Raw genomic sequence first — 27,936 nt, 5'->3', positions numbered from 1 at the left:
ATTAAAGTTAGTTGTTTCTGGCAGCGATTCTTTCACATATGCAAGAAGAAACCGCGTGTACGTTGAAATCTAGCTTCGGAATCCAACATCGTCCTCTTCTTACTCAAAAATCGCTCATAATCTTTTCCTATATAAGTAAAGCAAGGTAAAAATTTGCACTTGGACGCTGATTTGCAAATTTACTCGAAAAAAATGGAAAATGAATCCACTTCAGTGTTGTTGTTTATCTCGATAACTTTCCACGTTAACACGTGAAAGGGCAGCGCTTGTCAGATAGATAGAAAGATTGATAGACAACTTTATTTCTACACGGTAAAATTCGTCAACACAATCTAGGAGTATAAAATATAAAAATTCTGCTTACTTACTAATGATTAATACAGCATTAAAAGTTTAAAAACCCATTATATCATGAAAGCTGTTTTTCTAAGATACTGTGTCTCATTTAAAATCTATAATGACGTAGTTTTTAATTCGCTTAAAGAAACTGTTGAGCAGAGTTCTCGCCAAAGTATGTTCCATAGCATGGCACCCCTAAAGGAAAAACTCCTCTTCAAATAGCTGGTTTCGGTAGTAGAATAGCCAATTTGTACGCAGGATTCTTTAGTCAATACGAAGTAATAACATTTCGAGATATAAATCGAGGTTGTAGATATTCAGGGGATAGTCGCCAAAATATTTTGATTTTGACAAAACTTTAACACAATCTGTGGTAGGAAACGAGTCGAAAGATTTGGGGTAACTGGTAAATACGCAGGCGAACTTGTTTTACGTTTTCTGACGAACCCGTGAAGAAGGTAGGGGGGCACGTTTGCAATGGGGCGTATTTACCAAAAGCCAATGTTGGAATTTTTGCTACAAAGAAACCAAAAAGATTGTTTGTTTCTGACAATATACCAATTCATAACCTAAATTAAACTTTGACGCGCGATTTCGTCGCCTTAGTTGCTCAGAGGTGGATATTATCAGAGCACGCTAAAAAATCACTATCTTCTTATGTGCTGTGTACTTATCTCTAAGAAAGTTTTTAAAAGTCCACCGGTCTAATTTTCATTTCAGTTGATGAAGGAGCGCTGCCTTCGGCACTGGTTCGATCTAACTCTGCCCAGTGAATATTTGCAGAAGTTTTCCTTCCACAACGCGGATAAATACCATTGAGATTTGACAAAACAGCACATTTAATACCGTTGCCATACCACCAGCCTCTGCCACCTCTTCGAGCACAATCAACAGGTTCTCTATCCCAGGTACCAAAAACGAGATTCCTGTGGGGACCGAGGGAATCAGAGGAAACGGTGGCATCTGTTTCAAAACAGAACAAAAGAAATTCGCATAATTCTAGGATCTGTATAACGCCTTTTTCCCGCGAATAACTTGTTGTTTTCCGCAAAAAAGGAAATAAAGGAAAAAATGAAGGTTAGTAAGAAGTGAGTTCCTTACGTGGCACAAAGACCTAGCTCCAGACCGAGTAAGAACCAATCAGGCATTCAGGTTTACCTCAGGACTACCTTGCCAACTTATAATACCATTATTCGACCAAGTAGAGTAAAATATTGAGATTTAAATGAGAGTGAATTAATTGCTGGTTTTCACGTGACGTCACTAAATTTCAGACTTCAGAACTATTGATCCTCCTGAGATTTTACTTTCATGATGTATTAGAGCAGCTAAAAACTAATATTCAGACAAATTTTCACTCCAAATGGGTTCTTGGTTTAGTGATAGACTACTCTTGAATTTCTAAGCTTTTGCGTGACGTGGCCTTCACATGACGAGCGAGAGAGCTGTTATGTTGGTTTAAAAGGTGACTTATTTAGGGAAATTCAGCTATCTGAACAGTTCTTGTATTAGAATAAAGTATTATTGTTACGTTTATGAGTTCTTAGAGAGATAAATTCACGCTTTTGTAGCAAAACTCAGTGACAGATGTTTCTGCTGGTTTCTGGCCGCCATGTTGGTGCCCATCTAGGTGGGCACCAGCATGGCGGCTCCATACAAATCTCTATAAATTTGGGAAAAACGTTTCTCCTCATATCTTCCGTAAGAAAAATTGCTGTGACCTGAATCTTGGCGAGAGTCTTTACATATCTAGCTTCTTTCTATTTCCAGATTCTAGACTAAATCGATTGAACGGTTTTTATTTTTTATTTTGATCTATTTTGAATGGCGTGACACTGAAAACCAGCAATACATATAAATCGAATGATAAATGCTGAAAAAAAAAACCGTAAACTTACTTGTAATATTGCCAATATATAGCCGATACTTAGCTGTCTCGTTCCCAATCCCAAACCAGTCATACTCAGGGTGAACAGTTTTGCCAGTAGTTACCCCCAGATCTACCCGAAGCTTGTTCTTTGTCTTGTTTCGAGTCAGGCGGTTTATCTTGTCCAGTCCGAGCCAAAACTCACCGACCAAGTTACCGAAGCCATGTTTGTATTGGTTCCAGGTGCGGTTAAAATCAACGGAGCCATCCATTCTCTTCTGGATCACCGTCCATCCCCCGTTGGCTGTAGTTTGGTCACAATATACATCAAAAGCGCCTGAACCATCTGGGTCGATAGTGTAAACACCACTAATCCTTCGTCCAGATTTGTACAGCTCAGCACAGTTCTTGGCTGTTGTAGATAAAATAAAGATGCTTGACGTTTTGGGCATGCTCTCAAAGAGGGGGTTTGGTATGAATGTGCTTATATCATCCGAAAAAGTACCTGTCTTGGAGAGAAGACTACGGACTTGGATTCTTCATATATCTTTTATTTTTTTAAAGCGCATCAAATCATAAGATGAGAATAAAAATTATTTTGAAAAAACTTGACAAATGACCAAAATTCGAAAGTTTGGAACATTTAAATTATGCTGTTGTCAATGTTCAGCTACACAGCAGCTTGAACAAAGAGTTGCTAAAGATAAGAGCTCCAAGCATGCTGAAAATTTTGTCATCTCGATTCGCAAAAAATTATTCCTCTGAAAATAAATGGAAATCGCCCTGCATAAGACCACCTTTTTCGTGATACACTGTATAATGATAAAGATAAAATGGAATAACCAGTACAATTAAAAAAAAGTGCACGTACATCGCACCAATGTTCTGTTCTCTGTGAGAATTTTAACCTCAAATTGAATTTGAGTCAGTTCCTTCATGATTTCTTCTAAGCAGACAGCAGTGTTCCTCTGGCAATCTATTGGGGCTGCACTTGTTGATGGTATAAACTGAGAATTCACAAAAAGTGCCAAAAGCAGCAAAGCTGAACCTGAAGAGTAGAAGTCATTTAGCGGTGTGAAGTCATTCCAGCTGAAATATTTTATGGTCAGTGCTACGCACTTTACAGAATGAGTTGAACAACCGAGAGAACTTAACAATCAACGAGTACTTTTGATTCGGAAATTGCACAAAGTAAAAAGACCAAAAGTTGTGCGTTTATAACACTATAACTTGTTTTCTTAGTAAAACTCAAGATGTTCCTTTAAAGAACCATAGTTTTGGAGGCCTTCTGCTCCACCAGTTTTCTATTTCGTCTTTTGATAAAGTAAACAAAAGCTACTTTTTTCAGCCACAGGCTTCTCTATAACATTTTCAAGAATAATCTGTGAGCAAGTTACGAGTCATTATTTTTTAAAATAGACAGGAATTTCCCGATAAGAGCACTTAAAAACATCGCGCCACAATCACACCACCCACCGTAGCCATGCTCTGATCAAGTGCAAAACCTAAACATTGATCATACTTCATAAATGTATTCGGGATTTAAATTTATGCAGGGTCATGTGTTTATTATCAGTCAATGACAATCGGGTGTAGAGCAAGGGAAACTGCCAGAGTATAATAATTAACAATTATTCATCTAACACAAAGTGCCTATTTACCATCCCACATTCATCAAGCGCAAATGGAATAACAATTTTATTAAATTCTTCGCTCCTCGGCATTACTTTGTGAGCTCATTAAATTTGTTGTACTCAAATTTTTTCAAATGCAAACGACCAGAAGTCAATTCTGCTTCCGATCTCCAAATATTCACAAAATACAGTTATTTCAAATCCAAGAAACGTTCAAAGCCACAAGGAATAATACTTCCAAAAGAAACACCGTATTGTCATTTCATAAATGAACTTTTAATTGCAAAAAAAAGTTCCGGGAGAGCGTAGGAATCTTGTGGAAAGCTTTGCCTGTCATCCCGAAATTTTGAAGGTTACTGGCATTTCTTTCTGTTGTGGTTATTCATTTTTTGGAGAAAACAAAACCCTAAGGTACGTGGATTGTCTTGTTATATCACTCACCTTTATGTTGCCACTAAATATGGGATGTGTGGCCATGAAGTCGCCGCATCTTTTTTCTTCGAAACCGAATCAACTTTCATGGGATGTGAGAGATAAATGGGATGTTTGTCTTACTGAGTACTCATCGTTTTTAAAGATTGGGAGATTGCCGTTGCTCCTTGTGCGTTTTCTTTTCTTTAACATAATCTCTGAATCAAGCTTCCAACCGATTCCACGTGGAATGAATTTAATTCAGAGTCATTCCTACGAAAGTACTGATACGGAAAAGTTAAATCGAAGAATCAAATCGGGAAATTTTCAGTCTTTTAGGTCGGGATTCGGTGACGATAAATTTCTCTTTTTACGTTACTTTGGCGATAAGTTTTCTTTCGGAGAGGTCAATTTTCACTCCGTTGGGCGATTGATTGTAAATTACTTGACTGAACGATCAATGCAGGGGAACTTCAATGATTCGGAACACTTGCTTGGCCTAACTGAAGGGCTGAAAATCCTTCGCCAATTTCCTTAAACCGGCGATCTGCAACAACTAGATTTTGTTCATTTATGAAAAAACTGAATTTCTCCGGTTTCCCTGCACCCAAGGAAAGCACCATTCATGCACTTCACATACAAAAAAATATCAAGATATATCACCGCATTTATCAACGTGGCAGTTTAACGTTTCTGTTTCATCTTTTAAGCCAGATCAACATTCAAGTTTGTTGAGAAAAGCCGTCGCCAAAAATTTGAGCCAGACGAACTTGAGGAACAGAATAAGTGCATTAATTCTTTGGAGAGACAAGAAAAGGCGGCAGAGAGCAATATTGAATGAAAGAAGGAGAAGGCGCCTGAAGCCTTGTTCTTTAGCAAAATTCCGTCAGAGAATCCTTAAATATTACTGCACCAGATAAACTTTACGCCTTGACGTTCCCGTACAAAAAGCAACGCAGCGATTTCAGGACCGTAATCATCAGCATGTTTTCAGAAGCAACATGAACGCAAGTAAACTTTAAAGGAACAAAGGACTGCAGTCCTTTCCAGCTAGATGGAAAGGACTTAAATCTTAGACCGTGCGAAATTCGACGAATCAGATGATGAATATTCGCATGATACTTGTTATATGGGAAAGTCATTTTCAAAAAATGATCATAGTTATCCATCTTGACATTGACTAGACCTTGAATAGCCATTCCAAAGGTAGAAACAGACTTAAAACTGAAAGGATATTTTCGATAGAACGAATGTACGATTGAGCTGGAAAACAGAATTGTCATAGGCTCAGAAAACGAAAATTATAGGACTGAATAGGCCTCCACGAGCACGAAAGTTCGACTGTTCTACTATGTCAGACAATCCGACTATTCTTTATTCAAATCCACCATCGAAAGAAATTCCAAAATGTTTACAGTTCGACCTCTGTTTCTTACGTTTGATAATACAGAGTGAACTTTTCGAAAGTTTTTCCTGTTTGCAAGATTAAGAGTCACATACCATGGATTAGAAATTAGTTATAAATGTCATAGATGTGCAAACAATCTCATATTTTAAAGAGTAAGCATTGCACCTAATCACTGCTTCAGTTGTGGACGAGTCTCTTTAAGATGCAAATTCTTCATCAAAGAGCTAGACTTCACATACCCGTTTGTTGTTGAATACCTCTCATTGTAATTCTTTTGGTGTTGCATGCAGTATCACTCAGAAATGCTGCCAAAAAATGGATGATGGTGAGGTTTTGTCAAAACTGATTGGACTCGACTCTCTACTGAGTTATAAGAAGCTTGATGGAGCTGCGCGCGCACATGTTCCATGCATCAATGCCTCTCCAAGTCGAGAGAGTCAAGTGCCTCAGCGATCGTCAGAGACAACACTAATTATATTAAGTTTTTCGGGAATGATGGTCGAGAGTTACCCGTTAAATTGATTACCGTTTCGGCGAATCCTCTCTTAAAAGGAAGCTAGGGAAATTTGTGGTTTTTTAGAAGGATATTATAATTAACTGGAACACTTTTTTAAGGCCGACCTTCCTTTCAGTACGTGCGAGTTCGTGAGAATTAAACGTTAGCGGGGGTAACTGACGTTTTGTTTGAACAGACACCACTCTTCAAGGGAATGAAAGACGAGATTCTAAAATAGATTGCAACATCTTTTTAGGGATGACCTTTTCGCGAATGGATGTCAATCGTAACAATTGTGATAAAATAATGAAAAGAAGTTAATCTCTCATATGCCGGAATCTGAAAAGTCTATCAAAACTATCCATTAAATCATTAACAAATAAATTAATTCAATAACATGTCTTCCCCTATCTGCCATCGAGCAGATGCCATAAGATGCTGAAGATCTTCTGTTTGATACTAGAGAGTTTTCTTCCGGTGCTTTGTTTCAAAAGAACCCTCAATCCTCTCCATTTAAATATTAGTTTTGAAAGATATCTTGTGACTATATATGCCATCAGTGGCATACTCATGTTATTGCGGAGCAAAGCATGCAATGGAGAGGGCTAAGCAATCACATCATAAATCGATAAATCCATGTACAACATGTACCGATAAACTGTTTTATGTCAAAGTATTTGATGAGCTTACTTTTTCATCCGGGGATATCTTTCACTCGAGTCATGTGGCTTACGAACACAATTTATTTCAAATAGTCGTGTTATCTACATTTACGATGGCTCCCTAAGGCGGAACGAGAATGAAAAGAAGATCAAGGATTACGATTTGGGAATGAGACAGTTCAACACACAATCGCATCTCTATCCCAGTAACTTCGTGATACCGTATTTCAGAGATACAGTATCTCTCACGTATTCACATGGCATCCGTTATTAAATAGTAACATTTTAGCTACTTGGTCTTCAGAGCTAAGAAACAAAAAAAGAAGATTTTTCTTGTTGTTTAAACTGTCGAGTTTTGTAGTAGTTGCAGAGTGCATCATTGGCTCCCAAATGCAAATTCATGAGAATTGTTTATGGTGAAGAGTAATAGGTTATTAATGGCATTAAATATTACATGGTGAAAATGTCAGTCAATCCTCAGAGCTGTGACGCAGACTACATAACTACAGTATTTTCCTGTTTCAGTTCATGATGAATGTCAGAGTTAGTTTTGTGAAGTTTACTACGAATGTTTACTACAACTTCTCATTATTACGATCGCTTCGTTTGCCCTCATTTTGACTGAAACCGTTATCACTCTCTGTGCTATAGTATTGATCCTTTAAGGTACTGCGTATACTAAAGATATTTCTGGTGTGGTATTTGAGGAACAGCATGTCGCTAATAATATGTATTGTTCTCTGGTCTAGAGATGAGAACGTAAATAGGATAATTAGAACAACATGCGTAATATTATTTAGGTTACCGACGAAGAATGAAGGCTTGCAGTTCGCAGCAATATCGTAAGAGAAATGATATCAAAATTTCAGTCACATTGCAGTAATCATTACACACCACGCCGTGGCCACATACCCGGAGCCAAGTACGGTCTTGAATGGATTAATTGGCCGGCAGCCGGAAATGTTTGGCCAAATTTCATAATTGTTCTTTTGAACTTCTTGAAAGTATCAAAGTTTAGTGATTTTGAGGGATTCCAGAAACAATGTTTATTTCTAGAGTTTACGAGATATGCGACCTTGGATTTCCTATATCGTTTGAGATATAGCACGCGCATAAAGGTCACAAACATGATATTCAATGGCTCCGCCCAAGTTATGTATCAAGAAGTTCAAGTTATTCACAAGTTAAACTATTTTTACCTAGGTTCAAGATGTTTCTAACTCAATAACAGTTTTTTGGCTAGAGAACTCAAGTGGCTTATCACCCCTAAGCGCAGCGACTCCTCCTGTCTCGTCCATTTGGCATCTGTCACAAAACATTTTTGTCTGGTTCAAAAATTTCTTACTCCCCTGGAAACTAATTTGTATCGAAAGAAAAATGGTCAAATAGTTTCAGTACACTTTTTCACGCGTTTGAATACCATACAAACGATACTTTGAATATTTCTATTTTAGATTGAAGCAAACACATTTTTGTGTGCAATACTGTGAAACACTACGATTGGTCAGCTGATACGTTGACCATCGTTTCATATCAGCAATGGACTTGAGTAAAATACCAGAAAATGTTGTTTTGACCATTGAAAGTTTAAAGCTCACATGGATTGAAGCATAAGACTTTTTGCGGTTTTTCTTTCTTTTTTTTTTCTTTTTTTTTTTTAACAACGGAAGAGAGAAACAGCCCTAAATCAACACAACGTAATTGACTTTAAAGTTCTCAGAGCGGTTTAATTGATTCTTTCCGCTCTCCAAAGTCTGAAGACTGCATTTGACAAAACATCAGCTATTAATGAACGTGTTGAAATCACCGGACCTCTGCAATTTTGATGGTAATTGTAAACGACAATCCTGAAAAAAGACACGAAGCCACACGAAACCACACATTTAGGGGGTTCTTTCTTTCCCGTGGTGGAATATGTCACAACTGGTAATGGTATAAAACTCATTATTTTAGCTCCCAACGCGTAGTTTCGTGGCTGCGTTGGTAGTGACGCTTACCTAGTATCTTAGAGGTACGTATTTGCTAAGAATTTCCGTTCATCTACGAGGATCATGGTTTCATTTGAAATGTAAAGTTGAAACTGAGCAGACTCAGTTGCCAAAACTAACTCTAAATCTACACTACCGCTATTCCCAACTATTCATTTCTAATCCTTTTCAATGCCAAAATGGCTTTCTGTTTATATTTCTTGAACTAATCTAAAGCGGCAAGTGTCCATTTTAAAAAAGCTCTTCGTCGTCTTGGTTTAATTTAATCAGCCTGATCAAGACGCCATATGATCTCTTGGTCAGATTTGATTAGATATTTTTCATTTAGAAAAGAATACTTTGGGAAAAAGCCAACGCGAGATATTGAGGACTTGAACCGTAGAGCTGTCAGCTTTCACTTTCAACCATTTCACTTCCAAGATCTCATAAGTGTTTTCCCTGGCATATAATTCTTCGACGTTACTTCAAAGAATTTTGTAATAGATCAACAGATGATTCTCCGACAGATATTTTTCTCTGTTTTTCTCACTTTTACTTGATACTGTATTGATTTGGTAAGGTGAAATTCAGTACTGGTCACTCATGGGAGTGAAATTTTAATACATCAAGCTGAAGGATTCCTCAATTCTTTGTTTTATTGTTGTTTTTTCTTTTTTGTTTTTGTTGTTGTTTGTTTTATTTTTTCTGAGAATGAGCTTCGTTGACCTAATATCCTTACGGATGATGAACAAAATACGTAATAAAGTAAACCCGACATTGCTAATTGCTTGTTTTTTCTTTGCTTATCTTTCAGAAAAACTACAATACAAATTTTTGACCATTTTCAGAGAAAGTTAGCTATTTTTCAGGGTATCATCGCTACAACCGACCGGATAAGTGCACACAACACAACTAGAAATGAGTTTTAGAACTGAGCGAGTTCAAAATGCGCACAAATTAATTTATACATCAAACTGAAGAGAGTCTGTAGAAATGACAGAGTTGTGTTTCCATCGGACCTTTTCAGTCCGTACATCAAATTAAGGGATGTTTACTACAGATCGAGTAAGCCCGCACAATTTGACAGAAACTGCTGAGAGATCTTGATGTGTACAGAAGAATGTAAGTTGTTTTCAAAGAATGAAGCGGCTTGACAAGCAGCCCTCAAACAGGGATTTTTCGTGAGACAACAGACAAAACAACAGTGATTCGTATCAGTTGATAAAACGATTTCTTAAACAACAGTGCGTCATAAACTTATGAACTGATGATCCTCTTTGGTATCCTATGCAAGTTCCATTCGACCGAAGATTCCGGTTTGGAATCTGTAAAACATTTCGTGTGTCGAATGGAAAAGTATTTTGCAACAGGCCGAAAACAGGCCGAAAACATCTCGTTCCTGTGATTATGTTGCACGTACTTTCTATGACAAACGAACCTAGCTATACTTTCAACTTTCATGCTTGTGTTGGAATTGCCTTCTGAAAATTGTCTTGATGCTAGCTATATCACGTCCTCCACAGCACCTCTGCTCATGCTGAAAAAAACATTGTCATAAACATATTAAGGAAAGAAAATGCAAAGGAATTGAAAGCAACATAATATGTGCGGAATAATTACAAGACAAATATGGTTACAAATTCGCGCCTTTTCTCTGATAGGGAAAAAGAAAGATTTGACACCCACAAGTGTTAAACTGGTAGAACTCAGTGCACAAGTTCACAACGTCACTTAGCCTTTTTGACCTTATGCGATTTAGAAAAGCAAGGATGTTAATTGAGTCATGATAACAATTCCCTGATCCCCCCAAAAGGCTCTGTAATATTCTTACTAAGTTGTTTCAGCCTTTTGATGCCATTGTTTTATTGGATCATGTTTGCAGTTTTTTTTCCCAATCTCTTGTTTATTTTAGTCTGTAACTTAGCATTATAACATATCATAGGTGGAGTGACTTGACACCGCATAATGATTTCTTTCCTTCAGGTTCAGCTCTACTGTTTCTGACACTTTCGTTGACTTTTGATATTCTACCACCAAGGCGTGCAGCCTCAATAAATTTCCAAAAGAACACTAGTACTGTTGTCCACTTGAAAGAAGCAGAGGAAGAAGAGGTAGCGAAAGAAATGACATATAACAGGACACCGGAGACGTGTAAGTAAGATTGTCTATTCTCGTTCGGGTGTTGACACCCCTTCCTCATTTTCATGTATTGTTCTTATTCTTCTTATTCTCCTTCTTCCTATCATTATTATTATTATTATTATTATTATTATTATTATTATTATTATCATTATCATTATCATTATCGTTATTATTTTTAACAACTAAAAACTGTGCTGTACATATCCGTTCAAAGAACAGCGGTGTTCCGATCAAGTGTAAAATAACAATAAAGGTTTGTTCACCTATTTTTTTTATTATTCCACTCATGCAGGGTCAAGTCCAAGTTCCTCTGTTAAAAATGGTAGTTTGCTTTGGGGTATGCAATTAAATTAATTGAATGATGATATAGTTACTCAACTCAGCTCTAGAAAAATATCAGTTTTGTTTACTATCTGACTTGCCCGCTATAACATAGTCACTGTATTTTACCCTGCTTCGTCGAATACTGGTTAATTATCGTCATCTGGGATTGAAAATTCATGACTTTTATGCTGAGAGAAATCTATTTCATCGAAGCAGCATGTTGCTACTGTTTAAATTGAGTTTTGTTCTGCTTGTGTTGTTGTTCGCTTTGTTTGGTGTCTGTTTTTTCGCTTGTTTGTTTTATCAAAAACATGGGTGTTAGCATCATCCTCATGCTGATTCATTTTTGTTTTGTTTTGTTTTGTTTTGGAACAGATGAGACTGCGACCTTTGCTTCACTCGGTCCTCCCAGGAATCTCGTTTTCGATACCTGTATCCCAGCGGCTTGCTTCAGTATCGTATTAGAGATACCTCGGTTCAAGTTACACTACAGTATCCATCATGTGTTAAATGGGATACAATACATTGAGAAATTCTCTCCGATATATTTATTTCAAAAGACGAGAGCGCTCAAACTGTGTTATCTATCGATGTTTGACACTTCAAAAGTGCTTGATGACACCATTGTCCCTGCAACCGCAAATATATTCAGTCTCCCCTGAAAACTCATAAGGGTTAAGATAGAAAGGTAAATTGGAATTCAAGTGTTTCGCAATAATCTGAATACAGGATATCCCAGTAGAGGCATGAAAGCTATTTTTGGGTACAGCGAACGCCAATTAAGACTGGTGAAATCTCGACTATCATTTAAAACAGACTTAATCATGAATTTTATGAAAGAATAGAATACCAGAAATTTTTGTCGCTACTCAAATTATTTCAAAACGTCACTTGATGTTGACCGTGACTGTAATGAGCGAACTAAAAAACGAGAAACCAGAATCATACCACTGCTACTAAGCCTGTTCCAGGCCATTTGATCAGTTTCAGTTTTTCCGGATAAAATTCACGCAATTCTCAGCCGAGATCCGACATCTTCTCCTCCGAGAATCTTACATTCACAAACCATATGTTTGCATCGTCACGCAAAACATGAAGATGGAAGTAGCCCTCTATAGATCCTCGTTTCACAGCAAGCAAACTTGATCAACTGCAAAAGACAACTGCGTGGCTGACCCGTATATCGTGCAATATCGTAAAGTAATGTATTCGGATGGCCAGATCAGCTTTCTTCAGGTTTCAGCATGCTTCAAATCTAAAAGAGAATTTACATTATTGATGAATAGCGGTATTTCTCCTGTTTCGAAAACATGATAGTTTCACAACGCAGTGAATTTACAATCTATGATCGTAACGTGGCAGTTTTACTTTCACGAAGGGTTTGATTTCATCGACGAACGTGATTTACATTGATTTCGACTTCCTTTTTGAGAGTGAAATAATTCTGTGATGACAAATTGTTAGATTCCTTCGTAGAATGAGACAAACTAATTTTGTAATAGCTATGAAACATATGTTACAATCAATTGATTCAAATACTCTTGCTCGTAAGTTTCCACCAGATCAACTAAAATGACTCTAACCTTTCTGATTGCATTTCGTGAGGCAAGGATTAGTTCAACAAATATAAGGATACGAAGGAAATGTTTAGGGATAGTGGTAGGTCTGGATTTAGTGTTAATTTTGACAATTGAGTCTGTGTTTGAGGCTTCCTGTAGTTCACGGTAAAACATGGTGCATTTAACTGCTTTCTGGAACTCAGACTTAAATCCACAGACATTCAAAGGAAAGGAAAGAAACGTCCATGTAAAGTCGTATTTTATAAAACTGATAGAAAAAGGCCTGAGTTTGTAGCGGTTACGTGATGCATGAGACTGTTTCCTTAACAAGGGGCAACCCGACCTCATTGTTCCTACTGCTGTCAGTTTCTTTGAGATACTCGTTTTAAGTAGATTAAAGGTAATACTAATGGCACTGTCATTGGATATCAGTGTATTTAGACCAGCATTCTGATCGTTGTTCTCTTCAGACCTTATGGTTTACTAAAGATCTGCCATCTAAGGCACTTTACCCACGTTTTCGTAATGAAATGGCTGAAGATAATTCTCATATCTAACTGAATCAAACCACTCCCAAACAAAAAATTCAAGTATTCTTTGTATTTTAAAAAATAGCCGGATTGTAAATGACGGAATATACTTTCTTAAATCTAAGAACAGACAAAATTTGTCAGGAAAGACGATGTATCAAGTAAATATTGTAATGATACTTGTTAGGGAAGCCATTTTCAAAAATCGTTGATTTAACTGCCCAACGACTGGACATTGACTTGCCATTTCCAAGGCAGAAGCGAAAAAAAAAAAAGGTTCTTCTTTCAAACTTTCAAATGAAGCGATTGAATAGGCCGAACAAGTGTGGAAATCAATCGACTACCATGCGCGTGAAAGTTCGACCGAGTACGATAAATTGACTTTATTTTAATTCTGAACCAGCATCGAAAGACATTCCGAAACGTTTGGAGTGCGACCTATCTTACTTGCAATGACATTGGTATCATAGACTAGGCTTTTTCAGAGTTCTTCTTGTTTGCAAGATTTGATACATTGCATACAAACTCCTTTGCTTATTGATCGGTTCAACTCTCACCCTCTTCAAGTTGAAATGCTGTTAGTAGTATAGAATGACATAAATGCCTCATGAGAAGTTTTAAACTTGAGGTAAGAAGCGGGTTCAAGCACCATTTTTATTAAAGCTAATAGCTGGATATAACGTACCTATTCCTTGTCGAATTCTCCGGGTGATGCATGCACCACGATGCCAAAGGGTAATGTTTGCTAACGACCGAAAAGAACATCAAGAAGCTGTAGTAAATGTTTCATATCCAGACTGAACCTAAACGCGGTTAAATTTGAATAGTTTTCATTCTTCAACATTCGCAACTGGAAACTAACTAGAAACTTTCACCGCACTTCCGCAGCAGCAAAAGATGACATTCTTCACTGGATAACTACAACTTTTAAGGGTTGACCTTTGATCGAAGAGTCCGTGAGAATTGGTAGTGAAATTTTGGTTAATATTTCACAAACTGGAATCTAAAATGTTGAATCACTGAGACGTATTCTCAGCTAGTCACGAATTCTCATTCTTGAATGGTTTTGATAGTCATTGCATATTAAAAGTGATAAATACCATTTTTTAAGTTGCATGAAAAACTATGAATATCGCTATGAAAACACATTCCTTTCTTGATTAAGCCAAACAACCGTCTTATTGATTAAAGTTGACCATAACTGAAAATATCCTGTTTGTTATCTTACAAATAAGGATTACAAACTCTTAAATACGGATGACAAACACACGCCGCGCTTTCACGGGCATTGTTTTTAGTGCTTTAGCGAATGACAACCGGAAATCTTTTGAAAACAGCTCTTTTCAATGCCGACTCGCTTAAAGGCAAGCGAGTCGGGGAAAGCGTACTCCGACATCCGTCAGAAGGAGGTCATCTCGGGTAGATTTCCGATTACGAAATCCGAGCTCGCCCGATGTTGTCTTCGTGATGAAGGCCCTATTTAGCATATTAGACCCGCAGAACAGAGTAGAAACGAACACGTGCTTCGTTTTCGCTCATGACTTCGTATTAGCCGTAACATATTTGCTTTTTTTTTTCGTTGCTTACCTTTATTACAGACTCCACAAAATTTCTGCGATGCCTCCTTTTCACGGATGGCCGATTACAACTACAACATAGTAACACCTCCACGAAATCTGTCAAAACTGAAAAAAAACTGATTCGCAGAACTTCCCGTTAATTGTTTATTAAGATAATCGTCGAAGTGAAATATATCTATGTAGTAATTTTTATCTATGTAGAAGTCAGCTAAAAGAATTTTTAATATGTATTCATGAGAAACTGCTTCTTGTAGATCTTTCCCTAAGTACGCTCTTGCGTTAAGAATTGAAAATTCTCATCTAAATATTGTAAAAAATATTATCGTAGAATGTTTTCAATGATGATCATGGCACAACGCAGATAGAGAAAATGTTATAGGTGAGACAAGTCACGGATTATCCTTGTTGACAAAAGTAATATCGCTTGCTACATTATATTCAAACTTAATCTCCGTCCAATCGAGGTAATGTACAATTTTTTAATCAATTACCATATTAGAAATAACAATATATCGCCTAAACTCTGAAGGTAACTGCGTTAAATTTATTTCATCAGAAATCCAGAAGATTTCCGGTGTTTTAAAATCCTCCTTTTGACAGACTTCGTGAAGATGTCATTACGTTGTAGTTGTGATCGACCATCCGTGAAAAGGAGGCGTCAAATGTATTTTGTGGAATCTGTCATATAGGTTAGCAACGGAAAAAAATGCAAATATCTTAACGCTAATACAAAGTCATGAGCCAAAACGAAGTAAGTGTTCCTTTCTACTCTATTTTGGATTTGGCTCGGATTTCGTCATCAGAAATCTACCCGAGATGACCTCTGGTGTTTTAACATCCTCCTTTTGACAGATTTCGTGGAGGTGTCACTATGTTGTAGTTGTAATCGGCCATCCGTCAAAAGGAGGCACCGCAAAAATTTTTGGGAGTCTGTAATATAGGTAAGCAACGGAAAAAAATGCAAATATCTCGACGCTAATACGAAGTTATGAGCGAAAACGAAGCACATGTTCGTTTCTACTCTGTTTTGCGGGTCTAATAATTATATGCTAAATAGGGCCTTCATCGCGAAGACAACATCGGGCGAGCTCGGATTTCGTAAACAGAAATCTACCCGAGATGACCTCCTTCTGACAGATGTCGGAGTACGCTTTCCGCGAGTCGGCAATATAATTGCAGAGATGCCAACCTCTGAGATTTATAATGTGATGTCTGCCAACCCTTACTTTCCAACAAGTCTGATTGACCCACCATCCCTAATAAGTTTCATGGCAGCAAGGGGTTTGAATTGCAAAAGTTCGATTTTCATTGATTTTACGTCACAAAAGAAGATACATGTACATAGCTTAAGGGTGTCATCCAGCAGTTTCTCCTTATGAGAGAAAATTTGCTAATGAGGCTGTCGAATCTGAAACTGTCCAGATGATTTCAATGGAGTTGACTGTTAGCTGTAAAACGGCAAAAAGTTACCCGTTAGGCGTAAAAATTGACTAATCCTAACAGTTCACGGTAAAAAAGTTTAACCGAAAAGTTTTACCAAACCACGATGTTTCATTCTGACATTGTTAAAACTTCACATTGTTAAGTGCCTTGTCTTGTGGCCGATGCGGTTACGATGGTATTCATACCGACGCCGAAAACATAGACGTCTGGCTCAGTACAAATTGTTTTATTTGCGTACGTGCTCCATTAAATTTACCCAACATAAATAAGTTTTCCCAGGGGTCGTAAAAACACGACAAGAGATCTGTTTACACAATTCATTTTGACTCGCCCCATTGTAAAATATAATTGTCAGTTATTACGATTTACATTCTGTAAATTAAACAGAATGCCTTCACCAATGCAATATTAAGCAGATGGCAAAAGCTCTTTGAGAATCTCGTAATTGGTTTTGAAGAAACCTTAAAGAAACTTAACGCCACATCATTCGATTATAAATTAGGTTTGATAAAGCAAGAGCGCACATCTAGTGACTATATATGTCACAAGTAATCATATTGTTATGGAGCAGGGAATGAAATGCATTTGACTGCAGTGACGGTCAGACGGCCAAGCAATCCCACCATCAGTCATTCAATCGATAGATCCATGGGTATGTTATCTACATCAAACATCACATTTGTGGACCAGTGAACGTGCATGATTTTTAACGCATATCATCGGAAACGAGATGCTAACTTATTTAAAATTGTACGCTTTCTGATACGATACTGCTTCAAGCTACTGAGATACACCTGTCGTATACATTATTGCTGGCCTGTTTATTATCCACACTATTCTTATTACTTTCTTATCGTGCATGCAGTCTTTAATGCGGATAACACCACTATTAGAAAAATGACGTTCCTCGACTATCGGACGAGACGTATCTGTTATACACGCAATTCTTTAAGAGACAAATGCTACGGAACAGAGAATGATAAAAGTGTCAAATTGAAAATGACACCTTTTTCAAAAGCGGTCCAATTTTTCTCGTTTTCAAATGCCTCAAAAATTGCGACGCTAATTCTGGCCCATTACCAAGATTTATTTCGAGCTAAAAATCATCCCACGATTGCACTGATACAGAGTACAATTGTGGAGATAAAGAAAAAATGTTAATTCATTCTTAAACCTGGGCGAGAATTTTACATCATATATACTTGACTTTTCCTGTGCTGGGCGACATACATTTTCAAAAAGTTATCCTAGCCATTTCCAAGCGCGGAGAACGAGGGGCTTTACCGGTAAAAGAGATGTCAGTAGACAGTAGAACTAGGATACGTCTATAAATGGCAATTAAAAGTTCGTTGTCCACGATACTCGGGGGTCTGAACATGTTCATTAATAGCTTTCATTTAATTAAATGCAGTCTTCAGACTTTGGAGAGTAAAAAGAACCCTTGAACCGCTGTCTAACGTTTAAAGTCATTCACGTGGCGACGATCTGGTGTTTTATTGAAGTCTATCATTGACATAAGGATTGGTGCAGATGTCATCGATTTTTCACGGTGTGCATCCTACCCAAAGATAGCTTTAATTACTGTCCTATAAGAAAGATTCTTTCAAAAGGTCGATTGGATTGTGGCCAAACGCGTGGAGAAATGCACTAAAGCTATTAGAACATTTTTTTGTTTGATCCTAAAAAGTTTCCAGGGGAGACAGAGTATTTGTTAATCCGGGAAAACATGTTTGCAGCGGATACCGGGTGAAAGAAAAAAGGAAGAACCGTTTCTTTTCTCGCCACATATTAAGGTGATAAGCCACTTGAGTTCTTGGCAAAGGTAATCAATAGACAGTTTTTGTTAAATTAGAAACTTCGTGAAACTAAGTAAAAATAGGTCTACTCCTTGAATAACTTTTTTTCGTTAATATATATCTTGATGGAGCCTTTGAATATCACTTTTGTAGCCTCAGTACACGTGCTATACTTCTGTAGTGATCTGATAAAGGATACCAAAGCTTGCACATTCCTTATCTTAAAAAATCAACAACATTTTTATCTTTGGTAACCTCAGAATGTTTGAAAGAACTTCTTGTTGAAAATTCTGCGAACAATTTCTGAGTGTCATGTATTTAGTCGGGGGCGGGATAATCTCCTGGCGTGGCACGAGTTGTTAACAAACCCTTATAAGCTGAAAGCTCTCCCTTGATTTTGGCAAGAAAACATCCACCTTTAGCGAATTTATAGAGTATTAAGATTTGATCGATTTTTGTCAAATTTCACCAAACCATTCCAGGAACAATGATAAACGAAAGTATTTCGGAAAATTTTGATATGTAAAATATTTCTCTCGTGGCGCCCATTTACGCAAAACGCCTCGTATATTTTTGGCTACTCCAACAACTCTAGACAACCAATCAGAATATCAAAAAAGCCCGACACCATTTTGTTGATTGATGCCTCGTGATTACGGCTGTGCAGCCACTTTGCTTGTTCTGAGGCGTCAGATACCCCATATATTCAATAGAAGAATCCTTGGTCGTTTCAGGCCTTATCGGCTCCTGACACTTCCTAAAAGGAAAAGTCGCTTAATTTGTATTTTTATCGTTAACTACATTTATCAAGCTTTCTTCTGATGCTTGGTTTTTTGGTGTTTAGTGAAACTGGCGTGCGTACGAATTTTTTCCCGAAGGACGCCCACGTTGCGTTCTCAAGTCCCATAAAAGTTGATTCAGTAATTGAGAACAAAGATGCAATTTCTTTAACTCTGAAAGGGCTACTGTTGAAGTCGCGTGTGCTTGTGTACCATGCAAGCTTTTTGAAGTGACGGCTCAGTGTTACTTATTCAGCCCGATTGTTCGAGCTGTAAACCTCGATTATATCGGACCGGAAATTTCCACAAAAATTGTTTGTCCATGCCTTTGGAGAGAAATACATATCGGCTCCTGATAATTCTTATTCTTGGTATATTGAATGATGATGGACTAATTTTAATTATGTCGAAGGTTTGTCTCATAAATTTTCCGGCCTGAGCAAGCTGTGTCTTCAAACAATGTATATATCAGTCTCGTTATGATGAGCGGTTTTACTTTTAAGGAAAGTTTTCATTGCAATTGCAAACATTGTTAATCTTGAGTTCATATCATCTTTTTTCGATGAAAATGAACAATTGGTTCATATGTCGGCATGCTTTCATAGACATATGAAGCACGCGAGAAGTCGGGATAACATGAAAGATTAGGGACCTTTAGCAGTCAGAACGGCAACAGCAATGAAGACTTCGATTAAAAAATGAATTTCTGCCTTTAATTGGAATTTCGAAAATGGCTGCATGTGTTTACCGCCTCATACGGCGCGACACTTCAACTTCAGCGTAACGTATAAAAGAAGCGTTGAGCTCCAAATTGAAATTAAACTAATTTGTCATCGCAGTTTCGGTTCGCAGACGACGTAAATTGTGTTGATTTCACGTTGTTGTTTTGCATTGGACGGCTAAGAAATGTACAAAGTTTTAAAACGCACGGCCAATTAGATCTTTTGTTTTTCCATGTCCTCTTCTCCCTCGCCGTCGTGGTTTGCTTAAGGCCCCTAATAGCAAGAGCTACTTTTGATACCCGATGAATCGACGGAATGGCATTTGGTTATGGTTCTGTTTACCGACTTCCTTCGCCTTGAAAGAAGAAAGATCAAAATAGCTTTGCAATCTCATCAAAATCTGCATTTAATAACATTTTACTGATATCCAGTTTGTGGTGGTGTTCTAAAATCCGTAACCGAAAGCAACTTTAGCTTCTTGAGTTCTCTCCAACCTTTCCCACGGCGTGTGCTTCATATCTCGATGAATGAATAGCCAACGTAAGAACTAACTGTGTTATAACATTGTCATCGCAGTTGTCCCGATGTTCCTTTCTCAAAATTTAAAACTTCAGAGAAAGACAGCGCACAATGCATCCCATATAAATCGTCTTCAAGATATATTCAACTAGGGGCAGTGCAACAACCTATTCTCAACCTGAAAAGATGATAATTTTGGGTGAAATGTACTCAGAAATGAAAATTTTAGATAAAAATCACAGAGCGATCGGATTTCAAAGTAGACGTACACAGATGTCAGGTTCACCAAATAACGACGTGCTAACCGAAAACTACAACTGCAGAGAAGGGCAAAAATGATAAAGAAATATTTCGAATATTAGAAGCGAAAGAAGTCTGAGTTCCTTGCATATGGGGAACTTCGCAATAGAATCAACACGCTTGAATCGATGGCTGCTAGACTTCACGGCCCCACAATTACATCGTGTTGTATTGAAAATTCTGAGAGTTGTAAGATTTGAATCAAAATCTTCTGTTGCCCAATACTTCAAAGATATAACAACAATCGAAAAATAATATTACCTGGCCAAAGAATGGTCTGAAAGTGCTAAGCCCCACTTAAGTCAGCAAATTCAGTTTCACTTTACAGCCTTAATTCGTAACGCATTGGTGAGAACCTTTGTAGTATTCACTCGAGGGTTATTTTCGTCGCTTTCCATCGCTTTCCAGATCGAGTATCTTTCCATTAATTTTCTTTTCTTTTAGAGCTCTTAAAGGTCCATCTAAGTCGGGATGGAACGGAAAAAAGACATCTTAAAATGTTCAAACCACGAAGCATTTCTTTGCTGACGTCATACTTGTGCACAATAAGATTACGACGCACGCTCGCGCAATCGAATTCATTAGCCGTGTCGTGATATTCCTTGTTATGAGAAATTGTTTAATCTATATATTGCAAAATTGCAGGGTTTTTTCTCTGCGAACTATTTTTATTATAAATATAGTCATCATTATAAAATATTTTTTATTTCTCTTGTAGTTTTTGTTTCTGGTTTTTTGTTTGTTTGTTTGTTTTCCTTTTGCAGCCTATTAATTATTTCATTACTTAACTTGGCGTCATAACATAGAATAGCTGGAATGACTTAATACCGCATAATGACCTCTTTACTTAAGTTTTGCTCTGCTGTTTCTGGCACTTTCTGCGATTTTTCAAATCACACCATCAAAGCGTGTAGCCCCAAGAGATTGCCAAAAAAAACATTGCAGTCTGGTTGAAAGAAGTGATGAAGGAACTGACGCAAGTTCCATTTAAAGCTAATATTCTCACAGAAAACGGAACAGAGTAAGACTCTCTTTGCTTACTGGTCTTCATCATTCCATCATCTCGTAATCATTAAATTTCGTCGCACGAAAAACCTATATTACGGGAGTGTTATTCTGCGGAATGGCGATGTCAATTTATGTTCTAAAGGATCAATTTTGCGACTCGAGATGACAAAATTTTCTCTTGTGAGCACGTTTGAGGATATTGGTGTCGCCATGGTTACTAGCATGATTAGCCAATTACAAGAGAGCTTCCCGCTCAGGCGCGCGGCCGGTTCTTTTGAAATTTCATTTACAAAATGGCTTAGAGGTGCGGAGACGGTAAAGTTACCGGTGACTTTCTCGATGAGCTGCCAAATTTTCCCATCGATAATTTTTTCCGAGCTTGGAGAACATTCAGGAAGATTTGCCGAAGTCTTGGAAAGTGATGTTGAAAAACTCATTGAAAACGAATAAAAAAAAATGTTGTCTTTTATGTAGGAATTTCATTAGTATCTCTAAAATAAACAGATCATTACATGGTCGCTTGGGGATACAAATTTCATTTTCTCGTGCTGAAAGTATCTCTCACTCGAAGATGAAATTCGTATCCCCGTGCGGCCATGTAATATCCTCTATTTTTCCCATGATAGACATTAACAGATGCTTCGTTAGGTGGGATAGGGAAATCCATATATTCAACCCTTGTTTTCGAGCATGCCCACAAAATTGAACACCTTTATTTCACTAAGAGAAATTCCGATCTCATTGAAACAGCATATCGCTATGTTTAAACTGAGTTTTGTTCTGTCTCTTTGCTTGTTTGGCTGTTTTCTTTTTTGCGACAAACATCAGGCTTGAAGCTCCAAAGAAGTTATCTTGATATTGGAATTATGCAAATTTATTTTTTCTTGGAACAGATGCGACTGTTCTCTTTGATTACCTTATTCCTCAGAGAGATCTCATTTTTGGTACTTGGGATAGAGATCCTGATAATTGTGCTCGAAAAAGAGGCGGAGGCTGGTGCTATGGCATTGGGAAAGATTGAGCTGTTCGTTCAAATCTCAACGGTGTTTTCCCACGTTGTGGAAATGAAACCTTGGCCGATATTCATTGGGGAGAATTAGTTCTTACCAGTGCTAAAGGAAGCGCTCCCACGACTGAGATGAAAATTCGACCACTAGACTTTCTTAGAACTTTCCGTAAGATAAGTAACACCACATATTTAGTGAATAGTGATTTTCGCGTGTTCTTATCAGTTCAGGGCTTGGAGGTGATAAGCAATGTAAAATTCACCCAGTAGAGTCGAATCTTCCATATCCCCTGCTTTTACTACCTTTGTGATTGGCTGATTAGTGATCAAGTGGCCTTGCTAGAATTTGCCTAGAATCCGCTGGTAAAACATCATTGACAACTGTTTCCCTCGCGACCACACATCAAACGCAATAATTTGACTTGCATCTATAGTGATGTTACCTCTATTTTACGTTCCTTTCATTGTTTCGGTGTATATTTTGTGAACCATGATTTAAAAATGCTGCAATTCAAAAATTATTCCGCTTGCTGTCGGAAGAAACCAAAATATTTCTAAATCCAGTTTTCTAATATCTTACTCAGTGATTTATGCGCGTGGTATGAATTCTTTGGAGGTGAAATCCGCACCGGCCTAATTTATTCTGTTTTTAAAATATAGGGAAGTAAAGAAAACTACAAGGTTATGGTAACGAGAACGTCAAAATAAAGGATATCTGGGACAAAACAATCGTTCAGCCCATGCGTTAAAAGTTTGTATATTTTTTCCGTCATCTGCAAAACAACAACGCGAAATCACCAGACTTTGCGCGTTGCAAATGAGTACCTGAGTCAACCTTTTCTCCAAGGTACCCTGGGCAGGCTAACTTTTCACTTACTTCTTTGAAAAATTTAGCCGACCATTTGCAGGCGGTTGTGAACTTGTCTCGGGTAGGCGAAACAAATTGAGGGGGGCGAGTTGTCTCATTCCGGCAGGTAGGGTAGCCCGGGCAGGTGGGGCAACTTTTTCTCATGTTAACACTTTGTCTGGCTGATCCGAGGCGAGACAACTGGAATGGAAAGTGCGTGCGCATGTCAATATCAGGATGTTTACAGCAATTTTTTCCTATCGTCCGCTATTTTGTCGAATATGTAACCTGGCCGAATGAAGGTTAACAGGTGTCAAATTCCATATAAACGTTTCGCAAAGTTGTCTCGCAAGGGGGAGGGTTATCTCGGGTACCTTAGACCATATAAATGGGGCCTGAGTCATGCAAAAGCAGAGTTGAAGCACAGTAAGAGACGGTTTAAACATACAGCCATTCGCGAAATTCTAACTTACAAGAGACATTCATTTTTTAATTAAAGTGTTCCTTGGCCGTTCCTGTCCTGACTGCTTAAGGTCCCTACTAACAATTATTCTTTACTACAAGAAAACACTTGTGTACTTTTTCAATCTCTTTGCATAATTATGTCGATGTCTTTGTCGCTAATTGTGTTTTTAAGTTTGAATCTTGTCTGCAGGAATGAAGGCTTTTGTCGAATTCTTGATTTAATTTTGAAATCGACAAAAGCCTTCATTCCTGCGGACAAAACTTCAAACTTTTACAAACTTGATAAGACGCAGCACGACAAACTCCTGATGGACAGCACCACAACCACCTACAAGAAAACTAGCACCGACGCCGCCAACATTATTGACTCACAAGCAAAATCTATTGCCCAAGAGCTCAACATCGACAACTGCACAGAACAGATCGTAAATCAACAAGCTTTTATTACCCCAAAAGACCATAAAGATAACCTCGTCAACCGCCCTACATGCCGCCTCGTAAATCCCGCAAAAAGTGAACTCGGAAAAGTCATTAAACAAATTCTCTACAATATCAACTCGAAAATCAAAAAAATTACAAAGCTCAACCAGCGGAAAAACACATCAGATGTAATTAATTGGTTCACCAACATACCCGACATGCAAAAGCATTTATTCGCCTCGTTCGACATCGACAGTTTTTACCCATCCATCACAAAATCTCTTCTCTCTAATTTCATTTGCAAGGAATTATACCACAATCAGCGACAAAGACATCGACATAATTATGTACTGCCGGAAATCACTTTTATTTGACAACGCGACCGCCTGGACCAAGAGCAACCTCAGCAGCATTTTCGACGTATCTATGGGCAGCTTCGACGGAGCGGAAGTTTGTGAGCTTATCGGACTTTTCCTCCTTAACAACTTCAGCGAGAGATACGGCAAAAACAGCGTAGGACCCTACAGAGACAACGGGCTGCTACTTCTAAGAAACGCAAGCAGACCACAATCAGAACGGACAAGAAAGGACATCACACGAGAATTTAAGAAACAAGGACTGAACATTTCTATAAGCACAAACCTAAAAATCTGCAACTTCCTTGACGTCACCCTAAACCTCACGGACGGAACCCACTATCCATACAGAAAGCCTAACAACAAAACTCTCTACATCGACACCAATTCCAACCATCTGCCTAAAATAATAAAACACCTACCAGCAGCCATCGGCCGACGAATCTCCGAAATTTCCTTAAGCCAAGAACTCTTTAACAAAGCCAAACCACACTACAAAAGTGCACTCAAACAAAGTGGACACGACGAAGAATTAATCTACAATGAACGCAAGAAACCTGTAATTCACATTATACAGAACAGCCGCAAGAACAGACAAAGAAACATAATTTGGTTTAATCCGGCCTACAGCAAGAACGTACAAACAAACATCGGCAGAGAGTTTCTGAACCTCGTCAATAAACATTTTCCGAAAAATCACAAGTACCACAAGATTTTCAACAAAAACAACATTAAAGTTAGTTGTAGCTGCTCAGACAACCTACATACCATAATTAAGAAACACAACAGAAAAATCCTCGAGACAAGCAAGACACCCTCCACGGAAAACAACTGTAACTGCAGGAAAAAAAAAACGACTGTCCTTTGGAAAACAACTGCCTCACTTCAAGCGTCGTCTACAACGCCAACGTAACAACAGAAAGTGACACAACCGGAAAGAATTACATTGGACTAGCTGAAGGAACTTTTAAACAACGTTACACGCAACACAAACTTTCTTTTCGGAACAGAAACTATTCAAACAGCACGGAACTATCAAAGTATATCTGGACACTCAAAGACAACAACACCAGTTTTACAATTAACTGGAGTATTTTAGCGACTGCCCCAGCCAACAGCAACAAAAGCAAGCGGTGCCACTCGTGCCTCACAGAAAAACTTTATTTAAGCTAAGAAGCCGTCTTTATTAAACAAAAGAACAGAACTCATTTCTAAATGCCGCCACGAGAATAAGTTTTACTTAGCAAATTTCACAAGCCGCCAACAATGGCTCAATAGAATCTTTATTTCACACGTGGATTAGATCATCGCACTAGGGAATTAATTAGCTACTTATCTAATTTGTATATAAGGAGGTATGTTCTTCGCTGAATAAAGTTCTGTCTGACGAGCGCTTAGGCGCGAAACTCAGAGTTACAGAGAATCGATGCGTCCTCTTCTTTAACTTATGTATACTTAGCTCTACTACCACAGCATTGAGCACTTTATGCCAAGGTAGATTCTACCCCCACATCTATGTGTTTATATATATATATATATATATATATATATATATATTCCTTCTTTTTTTTGCAATCTCTACCTTTCTAATGATGTTTAAAGCTTTTGTTTTTTAATGATATTGATAAAACCATTTTAGATCATATTACTAAAAGTAAAATTTATCTTTTAAGGAAATCAATTACGATAAAGGGGTAAGATTCTAAAGAAACTGTGGTGTTGCGTCTTCATGAAAATCTAGTATAAGGAGAGTATAACAGGGTAATTTAGTTTTATCAACTGAGTTGATAAAGTAAATTGGCCACCTTAAAAAGTTTCAAAGCTTACTTTTCGAGCGTTTCGTCAGAGCGATAAACTGTAACAAACAGCTTCTGCGATAGCTTGGCGATTTTGTTTCCATGGCAACCCACCAGATCGCAGACCTTATCTTAGCTCAAATATTTTCAAGCCTACCCTGGTTTTTCATTTAATTTTTTTGCCAAAAAAGCTTCTTGCGCGTGATCTGACCAACATGTTAAGTAGCGAGGTCCATTTCAGTTTTGCTTCATTGTTGTACAGAAGTTTAGGGGAAACGATCCTTTCAATATCTAAGAAGAGTCTCTAATTTTGTTTTACCTAAGTCAGAATCATTTCAGTTTCAGAAATGGCTATTGAATTTTGAGAAATTTTAAGGAAGTTCATCGACTGAAAAAAGTGTAATTGGATGGACGAAGTATTTCAGGTTGAATATCTGTGAACTTTTGGATGACACTATAGCATCATACAAATCACGCATAAAGCTTTACATAAGGGCTGGAATACTGGACTACCATTCATTACAGACCAAAAATATTTTAATTCATAGGTTGCCTACTACTGCAAATGATGTTTGACATGAGAGAAAATCTCGATTTAGAAAGAGTTATCAGGGAAATAAAAGGTTTCTGCTCTCCTGTAGTTCCACTAGATTTTCATAAAGACCTTCATAAATAAGGGGAGATAACCTTCACCGCCTTCAAAATTAAGATGCAGCAAAAATCCAATGGAGACACAGTTCATTAGCTTTAAGGCCATTTCTGCAAGGCTTTCGTATCCAAGCAACAACACTTCCATGACAACAGCCATATAATGGGTAAGGGACGGCTTTTCCTTGCCCATAACAACATTAACAACATGATGCACGCCATAAATGAGGAAAAGGTTGGCTATTGTCATAAACATTGTACCAGAGAGAAGCTCTTTGGTTACTGCGGAGAGTCCTGCAAATGGACAGCCAATGCTTTCATTGACCGATTGAACATGTATTTATAGACAGACATTACAAAGTGAATAAAATGCATCTTTCCAGTAAGTCCATCGATCGAACCAATCATTACAGTCTCAGCTTCTTCATAGAAATAAAATGTTATTCTTAGAGAGCCACTGTCGGGATGTTCACCATCAATAGGTAGAGAACCAGTGTGATTGTTAACACCATTGTCACGATCCACACAAAGTAGTTTCCGCATTCTGTTGAATTGAGGCATTCAGACGAGAGAAGGGTTTCAGTGAAACCTTTTGCACACTGTCCACAGAGGGTGCCGATCCTGTTCCCCTGGCAACTGTTGTATTATGTTGTTGCAACTGAAGGACAGTAATCTTCCGGACAGACTAAAAACCCCAGCGACTGTGGATGTGTGGACGTTGAATAGCCCCAAAAATTTGGCTTTACTGCAATGTTGTTTTCAATGCAGGTGACTGCAAATGAACATTCCCCTTTTTAGGCCTAAATAACCAGGAGCGCAGGATCTGCAAGAATATTTCAGAGAAGTAACGTTCAATATGCAATCACTCTTTTTTTTTTCTGTGTATTGAAGATGTGCATTGTTCCCCAATAG

At 37.9% G+C, this 27,936-nt stretch overlaps 1 protein-coding gene and 1 long non-coding RNA gene across 2 annotated transcripts; one reads left to right on the top strand and one right to left on the bottom strand.

Annotated features, from left to right (window-relative positions):
* Positions 1 to 278: 278 nt before the first annotated feature.
* Positions 279 to 21,666, bottom strand: LOC113686042 (angiopoietin-related protein 7). The gene is made up of 6 exons (XM_089187585.1): positions 20,740 to 21,666; positions 6,846 to 6,938; positions 5,899 to 5,964; positions 3,078 to 3,254; positions 2,238 to 2,618; positions 279 to 1,302 (listed from the first exon to the last, which is right to left on the bottom strand). The coding sequence occupies exons 3-6, from the start codon at positions 5,921 to 5,923 to the stop codon at positions 1,028 to 1,030; spliced, it is 858 nt and encodes a 285-aa protein (XP_089043711.1). The 5' UTR covers positions 5,924 to 5,964; positions 6,846 to 6,938; positions 20,740 to 21,666; the 3' UTR covers positions 279 to 1,027.
* LOC149037291 (uncharacterized) lies at positions 1,281 to 2,994 on the top strand. The gene is made up of 2 exons (XR_016181137.1): positions 1,281 to 1,416; positions 2,450 to 2,994. It is a non-coding gene; the product is annotated as an uncharacterized LOC149037291 (long non-coding RNA).
* Positions 21,667 to 27,936: the final 6,270 nt, after the last annotated feature.

The sequence above is a fragment of the Pocillopora damicornis genome, chromosome 11 (assembly GCF_964200805.1).
Source record: "Pocillopora damicornis chromosome 11, jaPocDami1.2, whole genome shotgun sequence".
Classification (NCBI taxonomy): domain Eukaryota; kingdom Metazoa; phylum Cnidaria; class Anthozoa; order Scleractinia; family Pocilloporidae; genus Pocillopora; species Pocillopora damicornis.
Note: the sequence above shows the minus strand (reverse complement) of the source record. Positions and strands in the feature narration are given on the sequence as shown.

Coding starts and splice junctions, on each gene's coding strand:
- LOC113686042 (XM_089187585.1), bottom strand. CDS start 5,923: ATGAGAGGTATTCAACAACAAACGG. Junction 3,255..5,898: donor AGGTATTCAACAACAAACGG/GTATGTGAAGTC, acceptor TCTACTCTTCAG/GTTCAGCTTTGCTGCTTTTG. Junction 2,619..3,077: donor GAACAGAACATTGGTGCGAT/GTACGTGCACTT, acceptor TATCTACAACAG/CCAAGAACTGTGCTGAGCTG.